The sequence below is a fragment of the Buteo buteo genome, chromosome 30, assembly GCF_964188355.1.
Source record: "Buteo buteo chromosome 30, bButBut1.hap1.1, whole genome shotgun sequence".
Lineage (NCBI taxonomy): Eukaryota > Metazoa > Chordata > Aves > Accipitriformes > Accipitridae > Buteo > Buteo buteo.
Window position 1 is genome coordinate 934,610 of NC_134200.1, and position 17,919 is coordinate 952,528.

Below are 17,919 nucleotides of genomic sequence, written 5' to 3' on the forward strand. Positions count from 1 at the left end.
CAGTGCTTTGTCAACATTTTATTGGTGGGGTTAGAAGAGGAAGGGGTGGGATTAGAAGGGGAAGGGGCGGGGTTATGGGACAGGAGGTGGGGTTTAGCGGTTGTAGGTCACTCTGTGGGGCGAAGCGCCGTCGAGGAGATGGCGGAGAGCGGCCGAGAGGCCCAGCAGGCTCTGCCCCACGGCGCGTGTCATGGCCGCCAGCAGCCGCAGCAGCTCCCTGAGGAGGGGGGTGGTGCAGAAATGGGGCTCAGAGTTGGCCCCACGGGGATTTTCCCAATTTCTGCCCCCCCGTAGGGTGACTACGGGGCAGGAGAAGACGCCGGATGGGGAGAACAAGATCTTCTCCTGCCCCATTTGCACCCCCGTGGGTAGGAAGGTGACCCACGGGGGGGCTCCCCACGGCTCAGGACCCCCCCCAAACCCCACGTACCTCAGGAGCCGCTCGGGGCCAAGCCCCCCCACGTCACAGCGGAGGCCCCTGACGGCCGCCGTCACCCGCAGCTGCCCCACCAGGTCGTGGGGATTCGCCTTGGTCAGGGCCACCGTCACCCGGGCCACCTCGGCCCCGGGGCGGGACCCCCGTTCCTGGGGGGGGTCGGGCTCCCAGTGCTCCCTGAACAACCTGGCCTGGGATGGGGGGGGTGGAAACAGGGTTGGGGGTAATTAGAGGGGCCTGGGGGGGTGTTTTTAGGGGGTGTTAGGGAATTTTGGGGGGCCCAGGGGTGTTATTGGGGGGCAATGGGGAATCTTGGGGGGGTCTTTAGGGTTCCTTGGGGGGATTTGGGGTTCCTAAGGGATCTGTAGGGGGTCGTGGAGAAATTAGGTGGCCCTAAGAAAGAGCAGAGAAGTTTTGGGGGGGTCCCGGTGAGGGTCCGAAGTGAGTTCTAGGAGATACAAAGGACTGCGAAAAAATATTGGGGGGGGCCGCCGGGGGTATTTGGGGTCTCACCTTGGGAGGCTCCCAGTGCTGCCCTGGCGCCAGGGCCATGAGGGGGGTATGGGGTGCCAGCGCCCCGAAAAACCCCTCCGTCTCCACCGCTGTCCCATCCTCTGCCAGCACCAGCGTCACAAGCGGCCCCAGGCTCAGCGCCTCCCCCGCCTGCCCCGGGGGGGGGGTAATTAAGGTAATTAAAGGGGTCCGGGGGCAGGTTAGGGGACCCGGGGGGGGATCCGGGGGTAATTAGAGGCTGTCGGGGTGATTGGGATGTCTCGGGGATAACTGGGGCGGTGGGGGGGGGGGGGGCGGCGTTGGGAGTCATTAAGGGGATCCTGGGGGGTAATTACAGGCTGGGGGGAGCGGGGGGGGGGGTTTGCAGGAGCAGTTCAGGAGAGTTTAGAGGCCGTTGGAAAGTGTTGGGGGCAGTTACGGGGTCACAGGAGCATCCTGGGGGCAATTACATACCCACAGAGGCAATTAAAATGATTGGGGGGTTCCCAAGGGGCAGTTAAGGTACTCTCGGGGCAATTTGGGGGTCCCAGGGGCAACTGGGGGAGGGGTCTGAGTGGAAATTAAAGACCCTGAGGTTAATTTAGTGCAGTCCAAAGAGCAATTAGGAAAAGCCTAGAGACAATTAGAAAACAGCTGGGGTAATTACAGAACCCAAGGAGTGGGGAGGGGGTGGTTCCAGGGGTGATTAGGCACCCTTGGGGGCAATTTGGGGGTCCCAGGGGCAATTGGGGAGGGGTCTGAGTGGAAATTAAAGACCCTGAGGGTAATTTAGTGCAGTCTAAAGGGCAATTAGGAAAACTCTAGAGACAATTAGAAAATAACCAGCATAATTACAGAACCCAAGGAGTAGGGACGGGGTGGTCCTGGGGTGATTAGGCACCCTTGGGGGCAATTTGGGGGTCCCAGGGGCAATTGGGGGGGTCCCAGGAGCAAGTAAAGATAGTTTAGGGACTACTAGGAAGCTTTGAGATAATTTCTGGGGGTCCCAGGAGCACTTGGGGGGGGACTAAAAGCAATTTGGTGGTCCCAGGGGTAATTATAGTGAATCTCAGGGGCATTTCATATCCTTGAGGATAATTGGGGGGCAACTGGGGGGGTCCCGGGGGCAATTAGGGGTCTCCGGGGGTGTGGGTGTCCCGGGGGGGGTCGCAGCCCCTCACCTGCTCCCGCAGCTCCTCCAGGCTGGCGGCCACCAGCCCCCGGGGCCGCCCCCGCCGCCGGTCGCACACCCAGAAGGGTCGCGGCTGCGGGGCCGGGGGGGACCAGGCTCGGCGGGCCACCGCTCTGGGGACACGGCCGTGCCCTTCAACCGGTGGCCCCCAGCGGCCCCCCGCCTTCAACCTAGTCACCCCCCCACCCCTGTGTCCCCTGCCCACAACCCGGTGGCCCCAATGGCCCCCCACATCCAACATGGTGGCCCCAGTGGACCCTACTTCCAACCTGGTGGCCCCCACGTCCAACCTGGTGGCCCCAATGGCCCCCCACATCCAACCTGGTGGCTCCAATGGCCCCTACTTCCAACCTGGTGGCCCCCACATCCAACCTGTTGGCCCCAATGGCCCCCCACATCCAACCTGGTGGCCCCCACATCCAACCTGTTGGCCCCAATGGCCCCCCACATCCAACCTGGTGGCCCCCCCATCCAACCCGGTGGCCCCAATGGCCCCACACATCCAACATGGCAGCCCCCGCTTCCAACCTGGTGGCCCCCACATCCAACCTGGTGGCCCCAGTGGCCCCTACTTCCAACCTGGTGGCCCCCACTTCTAACCTGGTGGCCCCAATGGCCCCCCCACATCCAACCTGGTGGCCCCAGTGGCCCCTACTTCCAACCTGGTGGCCCCAATGGCCCCCCACATCCAACCTGGTGGCCCCCCCATCCAACCCAGTGGCCCCAATGGCCCCCCACATCCAACATGGCAGCCCCCGCTTCCAACCTGGTGGCCCCCACATCCAACCTGGTGGCCTCCACATCCAACCTGGTGGCCCCAGTGCCCCCTACTTCCAACCTGGTGGCCCCCACTTCTAACCTGGTGGCCCCAATGGCCCTCCCACATCCAACATGGTGGCCCCAGTGGCACCTACTTCCAACCTGGTGGCCCCAATGGCCCCCCACATCCAACCTGGTGGCCCCCCCATCCAACCCAGTGGCCCCAATGGCCCCACACATCCAACATGGCAGCCCCCGCTTCCAACCTGGTGGCCCCCACATCCAACCTGGTGGCCCCAGTGGCCCCTACTTCTAACCTGGTGGCCCCAATGGCCCCCCACATCCAACCTGCTGTCCCCCACATCCAACCTGGTGACCCCCCCCCCCCCCCGCCCCAACCCCCCCGGCCCCCTCACCGCAGCACGTCCATCCCGGGATGAGGCCTCAAGGCCTCCGGTGGCAAAGTCCAAAGTTCACGGGGCGGAGCCGCTGGCGGGGAGGGACCCCCATAAAATCCACCCACCGACATCGGCGGCTTCGTTAAACGGCGCCACGGACCCCTGGGGGTCGTCTGTCTGTCCGTGTCCCCCCCAAAAAAAACCGCCTGGGCCTAACCCGGCGCCCCCTCCCCTCAGGACTACATTTCCCATCGTCCTCAGCGCCCAGCGGGGCCACGCCCCCCGGCGCCCAGCGCGGCCACGCCCCCAGCGCCCAGCGCGGCCGCTCCCCCTCAGCGCCCCGAGCCCAGCGCGGCCACGCCCCCCGGCGCTCAGCGAATCCACGCCCCCCCTCGGCGCCCGGCCCGCCCCTTTTCCCCGTGATGCTCCGCCCCCTTCCCGTGGTGCTCTGCGCGGCGGCGGCGGCGGCGGCAGAGACGGCGCCATGTTCCTGCAGTGCTACAGCGACGAGCGCGGCGAACGCGTTTATACCCTGAAGGTACCGGGGAGGGCTCCGGGAGGGCTCTGGGGGTCCCGGTCCGGTCTCACCCTTCCCTTTCCTTCCCCGCAGAAGGTGTCCCCGGCCGGACAACCCACCCGTTCGGCCCACCCGGCCCGTTTTTCCCCCGACGACAAGTTCTCCCGGCATCGCCTGGCCCTGAAGCGGCGGTTCGGCGTCCTGCCCACCCAACGGGCACGGCCGCTCCTCTGAGGGAGGAGACCGAGACCCCAAACCCCAGACCCGGCCGTGGAATAAAACCGATGAGATGGACACGGCTCCGTGTGGTGTGGGGGCGGGGGGAGAGAGAGAGAGAGAGAGAGAGAGAGAGAGAGAGAGAGAGACTCGCATGGCCCCGCCCTCATCCCCAAGCCCCGCCCTCATCCCAAGCCCCGCCCTCATCCCCTTCCTCCCCGCGGGTGAGCGCCGCCCCCGCCCTGAAAGCCACGCCCCCCCAGGCGCTCTCCCAACTCCCTCCCCTCTCCTAGGCCCCGCCCACCCCCCCCATACGCCCCTCCCATCTCTCTGGGGCCACCTCCCACTCTAAGGCCCCGCCCAGCCTTAGCCCCGCCCCTGCGGCACCCCGCCCCTGCGGCAGCGGAGGGGGCGTGGCGGCGGCGGCGGTGGGCGCGCGCGCCCGCCCCTCCCTCTTCCCCCCTCCCCCCCCCCATCAGGTACGGCGCGTGACGGTCGTTCCCGCCTTTTTTTTTTTTTTTTTTTTTTTTCGCGAGCGGCCCCGGGGCGGCGGGTTTTAGCCCCAAAATGATGGTAAGGGGAGGGGGGGAGACCCCCCCCCCCCCAACGGGGAGCCCAGGGATGACAAGGTTTGGGCCCGAAACGGGGGGTTTGGGGCGGTGGGGGGGAGGGACTGGTGTCAGTGGGAGGGTGGCGTGGATCGGTATTGTCCCGAAAAAGGGGATTTCGGCCCCAAAAATGGGTGGTCTGAGAGGAAATCGAGCTCCCCGGCGCGGGGTTTGGCCTCAGAATGGTGGCTGTGATCCCCCCCCGCCGGGTGCCGGCGGTGGCAGCCCCTGAAGAGGGGTTTGTTTCCTCGGGAAGGGGGGTCGGGGAGGGTGACCCTCCAAAATGCCCTGTTTTCAGCCCAAAAAAGCAGCCTGGGACACCCCTGGCTGGCCGGGCTGCCCCAAGGGGAGCTGCTGCTGCGAAAAGGGTGGGTTTCCCCCCAAAGTGTGAGGTTTTTCCCCTCAGAGTGTTGGTTTTTCCCTCCAGAGCGTCAGGTTTTTCCCCTCTGAGCAGCGTTGTTTTTTTGCCCCAAAGCGTCAGGTTTTTCCCCTCAGAGTGTCACTTTTTCGCCCCAAAGCGTCAGGTTTTTCCCCTCTGAGCGTCTGTTTTTCGCCCCAAAGTGTCAGCTTTTTCCCCTCAGAGCGTCAGGTTTTCCCTCAAAGCAGCAGTTTTTCCCCACCGAAGTGGCCGGTTCAGCACCAAATTGGTAGTTTCTGCCACAAACTCTTCGCTTTTGCTACAAAGTGGTGGTTTTTTTTCAAAAAATGACCATTTTTTCCCTGCAGGATTGCTTTTTTTCCAGCGAGGTGAGTATTTTTCCTGCAATGTGGTTTTTGACCCCTCGGAGTGGGAGCTTCCTTCCCCCAAAATGGCTTTTTTCCCCCTCAAAAACTCTTTTTATTCCTCTCAAAATAATATATTTTGCATTAAAACGCAGAATTTTGCTGCAAAGTATTGATTTCTGCTGCAAATCAGCCATTCGCTTCTCCAAATGGCATTTTTTCTCTCCAAACAACTTTTGTTTTGCTATAAATTGTTTTTTTCTTCTCAAAGTGGCTGTTTTTCCCCAAAGCGCCTTTTTTTCCAGAAGGCGATAGCCCCTGCGCTGACATGGTGTGCAACAGTGGTGTCTGTCACAAACTGGCTGTTCCACTCCCAAAACAGTGGATTTTTCCAAAAAACGGCATTTTTTCCCTGCAAAGTGGTATTTTTTTTCTTCAAAACCAGGTTTCTTCCTCTTAAAATGTGTTTTTTTTCAGAAAAATGCATATTTTATCCCCCAAAGTGGTGGATTCTGTGCCAGAATGCTGGACTCTGCAGCAAAGTGTTGGTTTTGCCCCAGAAAGGCTGTTTCCCCCAAATGGCTACTTTCGCCCAGATAATTTGCCAGAAACAGCACATATTTTGCTCCCAATATGTCTGTTTCCTTCAAAACACGTTTTGCGCCCAAAATGGTTATTTTGTTCCTAAAAATGGATCATTTCTTTTTCAAAATACTTTTTTTTCTTGCAAAAAATGCTTGTGTTTTCTTAGTTTTGATCTATTCTCTCAAAACACTTTTTGTCAGCAGAAAGTGGTAATTTACTCATAAAACCACGCGACTTGGCCCTAAAATGGCAACTTCGCCACCTAAAATAGCCATTTCCCCTACCCCCAGATGGTTATTTTCTTCCTAAAATTGTTTTTTCTTCCTAAATTGTTTTTCTTCCTGGAAAAAAAGGCTATTTCCCCGTGGTAATGGCTGTTTCTCCCCCCAAAACTCCTATTTCTTTGCACAGGAAAACCTGTTTATATCTCAAGTGCCCGTTTCCCTACAAATGCTTTTATTTCCAAAGAATGCTGGCATTGCTTGTTGAAATGACTATGTTTTCTGTAATATGCTTGTTTCTTTCCAAAATGCAGCTATTTGACCCCCCCAAATGACCTTTTCCCCGCAAGAAAAGGTCTATTTTCCCCGCAGAATGGTTGTTTTTTTCCCCCCAAAATGCCCGTTTTGGCACCCAAACCCCCATTTGCCCCCCTGACTCTCTGTTTTTCCCCCCAAAACGCCATCAGGCCGTCCGGGCGTTTTTCCACGTCTCATCCTCTCTGTCTCCTTGCAGGTGTCGCTGACCTCATCGCCCGGCTGCTGACCTCACTGCCCTGGAGTGACATCACCATGTCGGGGGCGGGGCTGGGGGCGAGGTCCTGGCGTGGGGGGGCGGAGCCCTCCGAGAGCAGCCCCGAGCCCCCCTCCCCCTCCAGCTCCCGACCCCCCCCCTCCGACAGCAGCCCCAGCCCCAGCGAGGAGACCACGGCCCCTCCCCACGGCCCCACCCAAGGGAGGGGCAGGGCGGGGCCGGGGGGCGGGACCTCAGCCTGCCCTGCCCCACCGGAGGCCGGCTTGGCCTGCGACAGAAACCTGGCGCTCTTCGAGGTGAGGCCTTGGCCCCCTCCTCATTAGGGGCCCCGTCCTCGTTAGGGGCCCCCTCGTTAGCCCCCACCCACCCACTCTTATCCCCGCAGGAGGAGCTGGCCACCCGCCCCCGCGTCCCCGCCCTCCTGCGCCGCATCGCCCCGTACAGCGCCCTCAGCCCCGACAGCGACGACGGACGCGTCCCGGTGAGGATGAGGAAGGGGTCGGGGGGGGATGAGGAAGGGGTCAAGGGGGATGAGGAGGGGGTCAGGGGACCCTGGCGTTTGGGGAGGGGACCCTGGCATTTGGGGATGGGGATGAGGAAGGAGTGAGGGGGATGAGGAAGGGGTCAGGGGACCCTGGTGTTCGGGGAGGGGACCCCGGCATCTGGGGAGGAGGGGACCCAGGTGTCTGGGAGGGGGATGAGGAAAGTGTCAGGGGACCCCAGTGTTTGGGGAGGGGACCCCAGCATTTGGGGACGGGGATGAGGAAGGGGTGAGGAGGATGAGGAAGGGGTCAGGGGAAATGAGGAAGGGGTGAGGAGGATGAGGAAGGGGTCAGGGGACCCTGGTGTTCGGGGAAGGGACCCCTATGTCTGGGGAGGGGACCCCGGCATCTGGGGATGGGGATGAGGAAGGGGTCAGGGGACCCTGGTGTCTGGGGAGGGGACCCCAGCATCTGCAGATGGGGATGAGGAAGGGGTCAGGGACCTTGGTGTTCAGGGAAGGGACCGCTATATCTGGGGAGGGGACCCCGGCATCTGGGGAGGAGGGAACCCAAGTGTCTGGGAGGGGGATGAGGAAGGTGTCAGGGGACCCCGGTGTCCATGGGAGGGACCCCTGTGTCCGGGGAGGGGACCCCAGCATTTGGGGACGGAGATTAGGAAGGGGTGAGGGGGATGAGGAAGGAGTCAGGGGACCCTTGTGTCTGGGGAGGGCACCCCAGCATCTGGGGATGGGGATGAGGAAGGGGTGAGGAAGATGAGGAAGGGGTCAAGGGGGATGAGGAGGGGGTCAGGGGACCCTGGTGTTTGGGGAGGGGACCTCGGTGTCCGGGGAGGGGACCCTGGCATTTGGGGTGAGGGATGAGGAAGGGGTCAGGGGACCCTGGTGTCTGGGGAGGGGACCCCAGTATCTGCGGACGGGGATGAGGAAGGGGTCAGGGGGATTGAGGAAGGGGTGAGGGGGATGAGGAAAGGGTCAGGGGACCCTGGTGTTCGGGGAAGGGACCCCTGTGTCCGGGGAGGGGACCCCGGCATCTGGGGAGGAGGGGACCCAAGTGTCTGGGAGGGGGATGAGGAAGGTGTCAGGGGACCCTGGCGTTTGGGGAAGGGACCCTGGCGTTTGGGGAAGGGACCCTGGCTTTTGGGGAGGGGACCCCAGTGTCCACGGGAGGGGACCCTGGCATTTGGGGAGGGGACCCCAGCGTTTGGGAGGGGGATGAGGAAGGGGTGAGGGGGGATGAGGAAGGGGTCAAGGGGGATGAGGAGGGGGTCAAGGGGGATGAGGAGGGGGTCAGGGGACCCTGGCGTTTGGAGAGGGGACCCCGGTGTCCACGGGAGGGACCCCTGTGTCCGGGGAGGGGACCCCGGCATCTGGGGAGGAGGGGACCCAAGTGTCTGGGAGGGGGATGAGGAAGGTGTCAGGGGACCCCGATGTTTGGGGAGGGGACCCCTGTGTCTGGGGAGGGGACCCCAGCATTTGGGGACGGGGATGAGGAAGGGGTCAGGGGACCGTGGTGTTTGGGGAAGGGATCCCTATGTCCGGGGAGGGAACCCAGGTGTCTGGAAGGGGGATGAGGAAGGTGTCAGGGGACCCTGGCGTTTGGGGAAGGGACCCTGGCTTTTGGGGAGGGGACCCCAGTGTCCACGGGAGGGGACCCTGGCATTTGGGGAGGGGACCCCAGCGTTTGGGAGGGGGATGAGGAAGGGGTGAGGGGGGATGAGGAGGGGGTCAAGGGGGATGAGGAGGGGGTCAGGGGACCCTGGCGTTTGGAGAGGGGACCCCGGTGTCCACAGGAGGGACCCCTGTGTCCGGGGAGGGGACCCCAGCATTTGGGGATGGGGATGAGGAAGGGGTCAGGGGACCCTGGCGTTTGGGGAGGGGACCCTGGTGCCCGCGGGTCCGGCCGTGACGGGGACCCCCCCCCAGCGGCGGCTCTTGGGGACGCTGCGGGGGGTGGCGGGGCCGTCCCTGCAGACCCTGCTGGGGCTGGTGCTGGTGCTGCGGCTGCCCTGGGTGGTGGGCACCGGAGGGGTCCTGCAGGTCTCCGCCATCGGCCTCCTGCTCGGAGCCTGCGTGAGTGGCGCCGGGGGTCGGAGGTCACGGGCTGGGGGTCGGAGGTTGATGGCCTGGGGTCACAGGGGACGGGGTGGGGGAGGGGTGTCCCCGGGACGCTGCGGGAGGGGCGTTGGGGTCGTGCCCTGGGGTCGGGGGAATTGCACGTGGGGTCGGGGGTGGAGCACCACGGTCATGTTTGGGGTCAGGGGTCATGGATGGGGTCAGCGGTGGGGGTCAGAGGTCATGCCCCAGGGCTACCCCCCAGGATGGGAGTCGCGTCTGGTTGAGGGGGGTCACGCCTGGGGTTGCGCGGAGGGTCGGGGGTCACAGGTCGGACCTGGGGTCAAGCCGGGGTTGCGCTCGGTGGTACAGGGGAGGGGTCAAGGGGGTCAGGGGTCACGTCTCCTCCCCCCTCAGACCGTGCTGACCGCCGTGTCCCTGAGCGCCATCGCCACCAATGGCCTCGACCCTGGTGAGTGCGGGCGGGGCGGGGAGCATGGGGGTGGCCCCCTGCCCCGCCCCCTGCTGATGTCATGGGTGGGTGTGGCAGGGGGCTGCCCCCTGGGGCTGCTGTCAGGGGCGCTGGGCCCCGAGGCGGGGGGGGCCGTGGGGCTCTGCGCCTTCCTCAGCGCCGCCTTCGCCGCCGCCGCCGCCGCCCTGGGGGCCGCCGAGATCCTGCTGGTGGGTCGGGGCCCTTTAAGGGGTGGGGCAGGGCGGGGCCGGGCAGGGAGGGGGGCGGGGCTGGGCCCTGGCAGGTGTGGGGTGAGGGCCTGGGGGAGAGGGGAAAGCTGGGGGGGCGGGGCCACGGGGGGGGTGTGGTGAAGTGGGGGCGGGGCCTCGAGGTAGGGGCTGCCTGGGGGTGGTGGGAGGGGCCTTGAAGGACCCTGGGGGTGGGCAGGGCCTCCTGTGGAAAGGGCGGGGCCTGATAATGGAGGGGTGGGGCTTCCTCAGCCAGGGCCACTGGGGAGGGGTATTGGGGGTGTGGCCGTTTTGAAGGGGGCGGGGCCTCCTGGGCCAAGGCAGCTGGGGTGTGGCCCGGTGGGCGGGGCAGGGCGGGCGAGGTCGGGGCGCGGGTCTCTCACCTCTCTCGCCGCAGGTGTACGTGGCCCCCCAGGCAGCCGTCCTGCCGGGGCGGGGCCGCGGGGGCCGGCTGAACAACGGGCGGGGCTACGGGGCGGGGCTGCTGGGGCTGCTGGGGCTGGGGGCCGCCGCCCCGCCCGCCGCCCGCGCCGCCCCCCTGGGCCCTGCCGGGCTGCTGCTGGCCCTGCTGGGGCTGCAGGCGGGGGCCCTGCGCGCCGCCCTGCCGGGGGGGGCCCCACACGCGTGAGTTACCCCCTGCCCTTCTCCCTCTCCGTATGCAAACGACATGCTAATGAGGCACTGACGGTTTTCTTTTTTTCCCCTCGCAGACTCTGCCTGCCCACTCAACCCGGCGGCCGCCTCCAGCCCTGCCCCACGGCCCGGCCCCACGGCGCGGGGGGCAACGACACCCCAGAGGCGCGTCCGGTCTTCCCGGGGCCCAGCGCACGCCTGCTGGCGCGTGAGTCGATATGGGCGGGGCGCGGGGCGTGGCAAGGGCGTGGGAAGGGTATGGGGTGGCGTGGCGGCATGCCTCAAGGATACGGGAGATCAGGGGGCGGGGGGGGGTGTGGGTGGAGGGGAGGGACCCAGGTGTGCCCCACCCTGCTCCCCGCCCCACAGAGAACCTGTGGCCCCGCCCCCCCGAGCCGGGGCTGGGGGTGGGGCCGGGCGGGGCCGAGGATGAGGACGACGATTCCTCCTTCGGGGTCCTGCTGGGGCTGAGCCTGCCCACCGCCTCGGGTGAGTGCGAGGGGGGAACACACTGCCCCCCCCCAGGTGTTTGGGAAAGGACGTTTTTCGGGCAAACCCAGGCGTCGGGGAGGGGACGTGGGCGTGGTGAGGGAGGGACACACGCAGGGGGGTGCAAGGAGGGGACCCCGGCATCCGGGAGGGGGACATGTGCAGGGTGGGGGACACCCGGGGGTCCAAAGAGGGGACCCCAACATCGTGGCGGGGGACCCAGCTGTGCGGGAGGGGACCCAGGTATCTGTGGGGGGGCCCCCCCCCAGGGTGGGATGGATCCAGGGGGGCTGCGGGTGGGACCCTGGGGAGAGACGGGATTTTGGGGGGGGGGACACACGACGACGACGACACCCAGACCCAAGCGTCTGGGGGCAGGGGTGCTGTGGGGCTTCAGCCGCTCCGGGGAGCTCCGTGACATCGCCCGCTCCGTCCCGGCCGGGAGCCTGGGGGCCGCCCTGGTCACCGCCCTGGGTTGCATCCGCCCCCACGATTTATGGGGGGGGGACATGCTGAAATCTGGGGGGAGGCGAGGGATTTTGGGGGGGGGGGCACCGTGAAATTGGTGTCCTTCTTGAGAAAAGGGAGCGTCTGGAGGGAGGGGGGTTGTGGGGGGGGACTGCGGGGGTTTTGGGAGGCGGTGACCCCCCTGTGTGGGGTGTGGGGTGGTTGGGGAGGGTCACCTGGGGCGGGGGGGGGGGTCACCCTGTTTTTGGGGTGGGGGTGCCTGGTTTTGGGGGGGCGTTTCCTTGACAGTGCAGACCTGAGCGCGGCCCTGCTGCTGGGGGCTTCCGTCGAGGGGCAGCTGCTGCGTGACAAGTGAGTGTCCCCGGCGGGTCCGTAGCGTCCCAGTGGTGTCCCCAGGGATCCTGGTGTCCCCAGGGGGGTCCCTGGTATCCCTAGGGAGTCCTGCAGTGTCCCAGTAGTGTTCCCAGAGAATTCCTTGTGTCCCACTGGTGTTCTTGGAGGGGGTTCTCAGTGTCCCCAGGGAGTCCTTAATGTCCCAACGGTGTTCCTAGTGTCCCCGGGGGGGTCCCTGCTATCCCTAGGGAGTCCTGCAGTGTCCCAGTGGTGTCCCTGGGGATCCTGGTGTCCCACGGGGGTCCCTGGTATCCCTAGAGGGGTCTTGTAGTGTCCCAGTAGTGTCCGCAGACAGTTCCTTGTGTCTCACTGGTGTTCTTGGAGGGGGTTCCCGGTGTCCCCAAGGAGTCCTTAATGTCCCAATGGTGTCCATGGTGTCCCCAGGAGAGTTCCTGGTATCCCTAGAGGGGTCTTGCAGTGTCCCAGTGGTGTCCCTGGGGATCCCGGTGTCCCCGGGTGGGTCCCTGGTATCCTTAGAGGGGTCCGCCAGCGTCCCAGCGGTGTCCCCAGACAGTTCCTTGTGTCCCACTGGTGTTCTTGGAGGGGGCCCCCGAGAGTCCTTCATGTCCCAGTGGTGTCCCTGGTGTCCCCAGGGGGTCCTTAATGTCCCTAGGGATTCCTGCAGCGTCCCAGTGGTGCCCCAGACAGTTCCTTATGTCTTACTGGTGTCCTTGGGGTGTCCCCACGGTGTCCCCAGTGTTTCTTTGCTGGCCCTGGGGAGGTCCCCTATGTCCTGGTGGTGTCTCCAGTGAGTCCACGATGTCCCTAAGTGTATCCCCAGTGTTTCCGGGGATGTCCCCGATGTCCCCGTGCCGTCTCCCGTGCCCCCGAGCGGGTCCCCAGTGTCCAAATGCTGTCCCTACGGGGGTCCCCAGAGGGTCCCCAGCACCCCTATGGGGGTCCCCAATGTCCCAGTGGCATCCCCTGCGGGAGATTGCTGGCGTCCCTAGGGAGATCCTCAATGTCTTCGGGAGCGTCCCCCCCGTCCCCTTACTTGTGACACCTCCGTCCCCCCCCAGGTTCGGCGGGTCTCTGCGTGGGACGCCGGTGGCGGGGGCGGCCTCGTGGCCGTCCCCGTGGGTGCCGCTGGTGGGGGCCTTGTTGTCGGCGGCGGGGGCCGGGCTGCAGGCGCTGCTGGGGGGCAGCCGGCTGCTGCGGGGGCTGGCCCGGACCCGTGCCCTGCCCCTGCCCCACGTGAGTGCCCCACGCGTGTGTCTGTGCGTCCCCCCGCTCCGTCCCCCGCCATCGCGCCGTGGGGCGTCACCGTCCCCTTTTTATCTTTTTCCGCAGGCGCTGGGTCGGGGTCGGCTCTGGCCGCTGGCGGCGACGGCGGCGGTGGCCGAGCTGGGCGTCCTCCTCGGTTCCCTCGACCTGCTGGCGCCCGTCCTCTCCGTGTGCGGTGACAAACCCTGACGTCGCAGCCTCCGGGAGCCGGGGCGACGGCGTCAACGCGGTGACGACGCCCTCCTTCCCCCCCCCCCCCCCCCCCACTTTTTCGTCACAGGTTTTGGCTGACGTCTTACCTGGGGCTCAACCTGGCCTGCGCCCTCCAGGGGCTGTTGCCCACCCCCGGCTGGAGCCCCCGTTGCCGCCTCTACCACTGGTAAAACCCCGCGGGACCCCCCTCCGCTCCACAGCCCGCCCCAACCCGGACACCGGGGTCCCCCCGGGGATGTTGGGGGTCCCCCCCCCCCCAGATGCTGGGGGTCCCCGCCGTCTGACACCAGGTTCCCCCGCAAGGGGGTGTCGCTGGCGGGAGCGGGGCTGTGCCTGGGGCTGATGCTGGTGACCTGCTGGTACTGCGCTCTTCTGGCTTTGGGGATCGGTGCCACCGCCTACAAGTACCTGGAGTACCGCGGGTGAGTGGGGGGGTGTCCCCACACCCACCCGGGGGGGTCGGGGTCCCTTTTCGGACGCCGGCGTGCCCTACCGCTGTCTCTCGTCTCCCTTGCCAGGGCGCAGAGCGAGTGGGGGGAAGGACTGCGGGGTCTCTCCCTCAGCGCCGCCCGCTTCGCCCTCCTGCGCCTGGAAGACGGGCAGCCCCCCGCGCCCAGCTGGAGGTGAGCACCCCACGTTCGGCGGAGCCCCCCCCGCCCCCGCTTCGGATGCCGGGGTCCCAGCCGCGTGCCGCTTTCTTTGCCTTCGCAGGCCGCAGCTGCTGGTGCTGCTGAAGCTGGACGAGGAGCTGCGGGCGACGCAGCCCCAGTTGCTGGCCCTGGCCGCCCAGCTGCAGGCGGGGAAGGGGCTGACGGTCGTCGGCTCCGTCATCCCCGGGGACTTGCCCCAGGACCAGCCCCGCGCCCGCGCCGCCGAGCAGGTCAGCACCCGGGGGGGTGGTCCCTGTGGGTTGGGGTCCCTATGGAGCTCGGGGTCCCTATGGAGCTGGTTTTGTGTGGGTGAGGGTCCCTACGGATCGTGGTCTCTATGGAGCTTGGTCCTTATGGGTCAGAGTTCCTATGGAGCTGGGTTGTTATGGGGCTGGGTCCCTATGGGTCAGGGTCCCTATGGAGCTGGATTCTTATGGGTCAGGGTCCCTATGGAGCTGGGTCCTTATGGGTCAGGATCCCTATGGAGCTGGGTCCTTATGGGTCAGGGTCCCTATGGAGCTGGGTCCTTATGGGTCAGGGTCCCTATGGAGCTGGATTCTTATGGGTCAGGGTTCCTATGGAGCTGGATTCTTATGGGTCAGGATCTCTATAGAGCTGGGTTGTTATGGGTCAGGGCTCCTATGGAGCTGGATTCTTATGGGTTAGGATCCCTATGGAGCTGGGTTGTTATGGGTCAGGGTCACTATGGAGCTGGGTTCTTATGGGTCAGGGTCCCTATGGAGCTGGGTCCTTATGGGTCAGGGTCCCTATGGAGCTGGGTCCTTATGGGTCAGGGTCCCTATGGAGCTGGATTCTTATGGGTCAGGGTTCCTATGGAGCTGGATTCTTATGGGTCAGGATCTCTATAGAGCTGGGTTGTTATGGGTCAGGGCTCCTATGGAGCTGGATTCTTATGGGTTAGGATCCCTATGGAGCTGGGTTGTTATGGGTCAGGGTCACTATGGAGCTGGGTTCTTATGGGTCAGGGTCCCTATGGGTCAGGATCCCTATGGAGCTGGGTCCTTATGGGTCAGGGTCCCTATGGAGCTGGATTCTTATGGGTCAGGGTTCCTATGGAGCTGGGTCCCTATGGGTCAGGGTCCCTATGGAGCTGGTTTTGTGTGGGTGTAGGTCCCTACGGATCGTGGTGCCTATGGAGCTGGGTCCGTATGAGTCAGGGTTCCTATGGAGCTGGGTCCGTATGGAGCTGGGTTCTTATGGGTTAGGGTCCCTAGGGAGCTGGGTTTTTGTGGGTATCTGTTCCTACTGGTCATGGTCCCTACAGAGCTGGGTCCCTATGGGAGCGTGCCCCTATGGGTTGGGGTCCCTATGGAGGTGGGTCCCTACAGAGCGGGGTCCCTATGGGAGCTGGGGTCAGTGTGGAACTGGATTCTTATGGATCAGAGTCCCTACGGAGCTGATTTTGTGTGGGTAGGGGTCCCTACAGATTGTGGTCCGTATGGAGCTGGGTCCGTATGGGTCAGCGTTCCTACAGAATTGGGTCCCTATGGGAGCTGGGTCCCTATGGGTCAGGGTCCCTATGGATCTGGGTTTTTATGGGCCAGGATCCCTATGGGAGCTGGGTCCATATGGGCCAGGGAACTGGGTCCCTGTGGAGCTAGGTCCTTATGCATCAGGGTCCCTATGAGTCAGGGTCGCTATGGAGCTGGTTTTCTGTGGGTGTGGGTCCTTATGGGTCGTGATTCCTACGGAGTTGGGTTCCTATGGGAGCATGTTCTTATGGGTCAGGGTCCCTATGGAGGTGGGTTCCTATGGGAGCTGAGTCCCTATGGGTTAGGATCCCTATGGAGCTGGGTCTTTATGGGTCAGGGTCACTATGGAGCTGGGTCCTTATGGGTCAGAGTCCCTATGGAGCTGGGTCCTTATGGGTCAGAGTCCCTATGGAGCTGGTTTTCTGTGGGTGTGGGTCCCTACAGATCATGGTCCCTATGGGTCAGGGTCCCTATGGAGGTGGGTTGCTATGGGAGCTGTGTCCCTATGGGTTAGGGTCCCTATGGAGCTGGGTCCTTATGGGTCAGGGTCCCTATGGAGCTGGTTTTCTGTGGGTGTGGGTCCCTACGGATCAGGGTCCCTATGGGTCAGGGTCCCTATGGAGGTGGGTTCCTATGGGAGCTGTGTCCCTATAGAGCTAGGTTTTTACGGATCAGGCTCCCTATAGATCAGCATCCCTACGGAGCCGCTTTTCTGTGGGTTTTTCCTGGGTCGCGGTCCCTCCAGAGCTGGATCCCTATAGAACCGCATCCCTATGGGTCAGGGCCCTATCCGTTTAGATCCCTGTGGGCTGGGGTCCTCGGGGTGGGGGGGTCCCTATGAGATTTGTCTCCCCGTAACTCCCGCTCCTTATGGGGTGTGTCCCCCCCCGGCAGACACCCCCAGCCCCTGACCGCTCTCTCCCCTCGCTCCCGCCCCGTGCAGGCGCTGCGGGCAGGGCTGGCCGGGGCGGGGGCGCGGGGTTTCGTACAGGTGCTGGTGGCACCGGGTCGGGGACCGGGACTGGCGGCGCTGGTGCAGGGCTGCGGGCTGGGGGCCCTGCGCCCCAACGCCGTCCTGATGGGCTGGCCCCACGGCTGGCGCCGGCGGCACGACCCCGTGGCTGCCCGGAGATTTGTCGGTACGGGGGGGGGGGGAAAGAAGGGGCATACGGGGGAATTTGGGGACGTGGGGATGGGATATGGGGGAATTTGGGGACGTGGGGGCAGGATACGGGGGAATTTGGGGATGTGGGGGTGGTTTATGGGGGAATTTGGGGATGTGGGGACGGGATACAGGGGAATTTGGGGACGTGGGGACGGGATACGGGGGAATTTGGGGATGTGGGGGCAGGATACGGGGGAATTTGGGGACGTGGGAACAGGATACGGGGGAATTTGGGGATGGATATGGGGGAATTTGGGGACGTGGGAATGGGATATGGGGGAATTTGGGGACGTGGGGATGGGATACGGGGGAATTTGGGGACGTGGGGATGGGATACGGGGGAATTTGGGGACGTGGGGGCAGGATACGGGGGAATTTGGGGATGTGGGGGTGGTTTATGGGGGAATTTGGGGATGTGGGGACGGGATACGGGGGAATTTGGGGACGTGGGGGTAGGATACGGGGGAATTTGGGGATGGGATACGGGGGAATTTGGGGATGAATATGGGGTAATTTGGGGACGTGGGAATGGGATATGGGGGAATTTGGGGACATAGGGGTGGGATACAGGGGAATTTGGGGACGTGGGGACGGGATACGGGGGAATTTGGGGACGTGGCGGCAGGATACGGGGGAATTTGGGGATGTGGGGACGGGATACGGGGGAATTTGGGGACTTGGGGGTAGGATACGGGGGAATTTGGGGACGTGGGGACAGGATACGGGGGAATTTGGGGATGGATATGGGGGAATTTGGGGACGTGGGAATGGGATATGGGGGAATTTGGGGACATGGGGGCGGGATACGGGGGAATTTGGGGACGTGGGGACGGGATACGGGGGAATGTGGGGACGGGATACGGGGGAATTTGGGGACGTGGAGACGGGATAGGGGGAATTTGGGGACGTGGAGACGGGATAGGGGGAATTTGGGGACGTGGAGAAGGGATAGGGGGGAATTTGGGGACGTGGAGGCGGGATACGGGGGAATGTGGGGACGGGATACGGGGGAATTTAGGGACGTGGGGACGGGATAGGGGGAATTTGGGGATGGGAAGGGATAGGGGGGAATTTGGGGATATGGGGATGGGATACGGGGAGGCGTGGGGAGAAGGGGGGGATGTGGGGGGACACGGGGCGGACACAGGGGAACAGGGGGTAGATGGGGGGACTTGGGGGGCAGGAGGGGACAGTGGGACAGACGTAGGGACGTGGGAGAACAAGGTGGGATGTGGATTTGGGTGGGACAGGGGACCTGG

The 17,919-nt window shown here is 64.3% G+C and overlaps 3 protein-coding genes across 14 annotated transcripts in view; 2 read left to right on the forward strand and 1 right to left on the reverse strand.

Annotated features, from left to right (window-relative positions):
* Positions 1 to 3: 3 nt before the first annotated feature.
* Positions 4 to 3,521, reverse strand: CIDEB (cell death inducing DFFA like effector b). Its single transcript, XM_075018550.1, has 5 exons — positions 3,296 to 3,521; positions 2,110 to 2,233; positions 950 to 1,099; positions 431 to 627; positions 4 to 217 (listed from the first exon to the last, which is right to left on the reverse strand). Exons 1-5 carry the CDS (start codon positions 3,406 to 3,408, stop codon positions 94 to 96), a joined length of 708 nt encoding a protein of 235 aa, XP_074874651.1. The 5' UTR covers positions 3,409 to 3,521; the 3' UTR covers positions 4 to 93.
* A 169-nt stretch (positions 3,522 to 3,690) lies between these two features.
* On the forward strand, positions 3,691 to 4,088 carry NOP10 (NOP10 ribonucleoprotein). Its single transcript, XM_075018678.1, has 2 exons — positions 3,691 to 3,815; positions 3,888 to 4,088. The coding sequence occupies exons 1-2, from the start codon at positions 3,762 to 3,764 to the stop codon at positions 4,026 to 4,028; spliced, it is 195 nt and encodes a 64-aa protein (XP_074874779.1). The 5' UTR covers positions 3,691 to 3,761; the 3' UTR covers positions 4,029 to 4,088.
* A 664-nt stretch (positions 4,089 to 4,752) lies between these two features.
* Positions 4,753 to 17,919, forward strand: part of LOC142025932 (solute carrier family 12 member 6-like) — a 39,042-nt gene continuing 25,875 nt past the window's right edge. For 10 of the 12 annotated variants that reach the window (XM_075018665.1, XM_075018666.1, XM_075018668.1 and 7 more), the window contains exons 1-18: positions 4,753 to 5,365; positions 6,662 to 6,975; positions 7,065 to 7,160; positions 9,105 to 9,251; positions 9,651 to 9,705; positions 9,784 to 9,914; positions 10,330 to 10,556; positions 10,643 to 10,773; positions 10,935 to 11,054; positions 11,433 to 11,531; positions 11,816 to 11,873; positions 12,935 to 13,109; positions 13,206 to 13,309; positions 13,420 to 13,518; positions 13,655 to 13,774; positions 13,871 to 13,975; positions 14,064 to 14,232; positions 16,439 to 16,634. In XM_075018665.1, coding sequence (XP_074874766.1) covers positions 6,718 to 6,975; positions 7,065 to 7,160; positions 9,105 to 9,251; positions 9,651 to 9,705; positions 9,784 to 9,914; positions 10,330 to 10,556; positions 10,643 to 10,773; positions 10,935 to 11,054; positions 11,433 to 11,531; positions 11,816 to 11,873; positions 12,935 to 13,109; positions 13,206 to 13,309; positions 13,420 to 13,518; positions 13,655 to 13,774; positions 13,871 to 13,975; positions 14,064 to 14,232; positions 16,439 to 16,634 — 2,290 coding nt within the window. In that variant the 5' untranslated portion in view covers positions 4,753 to 5,365; positions 6,662 to 6,717. The remainder of the gene's footprint in view (positions 5,366 to 6,661; positions 6,976 to 7,064; positions 7,161 to 9,104; positions 9,252 to 9,650; positions 9,706 to 9,783; positions 9,915 to 10,329; positions 10,557 to 10,642; positions 10,774 to 10,934; positions 11,055 to 11,432; positions 11,532 to 11,815; positions 11,874 to 12,934; positions 13,110 to 13,205; positions 13,310 to 13,419; positions 13,519 to 13,654; positions 13,775 to 13,870; positions 13,976 to 14,063; positions 14,233 to 16,438; positions 16,635 to 17,919) is intronic. The other 2 variants (XM_075018676.1, XM_075018677.1) reach the window with 2 other exon arrangements.

What these genes read in the sequence shown, in the direction of transcription:
- CIDEB (XM_075018550.1), bottom strand. Translation starts at nt 3,408, where the DNA reads ATGTCGGTGGGTGGATTTTATGGGGGTCCCTCCCCGCCAGCGGCTCCG. An exon ending in AGCACTGGGAGCCTCCCAAG is followed by an intron (nt 628 to 949) that starts GTGAGACCCCAA and finishes CCCCCATCCCAG; the next exon opens with GCCAGGTTGTTCAGGGAGCA. An exon ending in GGCCCCGAGCGGCTCCTGAG is followed by an intron (nt 218 to 430) that starts GTACGTGGGGTT and finishes CCCCCTCCTCAG; the next exon opens with GGAGCTGCTGCGGCTGCTGG.
- NOP10 (XM_075018678.1), top strand. Translation starts at nt 3,762, where the DNA reads ATGTTCCTGCAGTGCTACAGCGACGAGCGCGGCGAACGCGTTTATACC. An exon ending in AACGCGTTTATACCCTGAAG is followed by an intron (nt 3,816 to 3,887) that starts GTACCGGGGAGG and finishes CCTTCCCCGCAG; the next exon opens with AAGGTGTCCCCGGCCGGACA.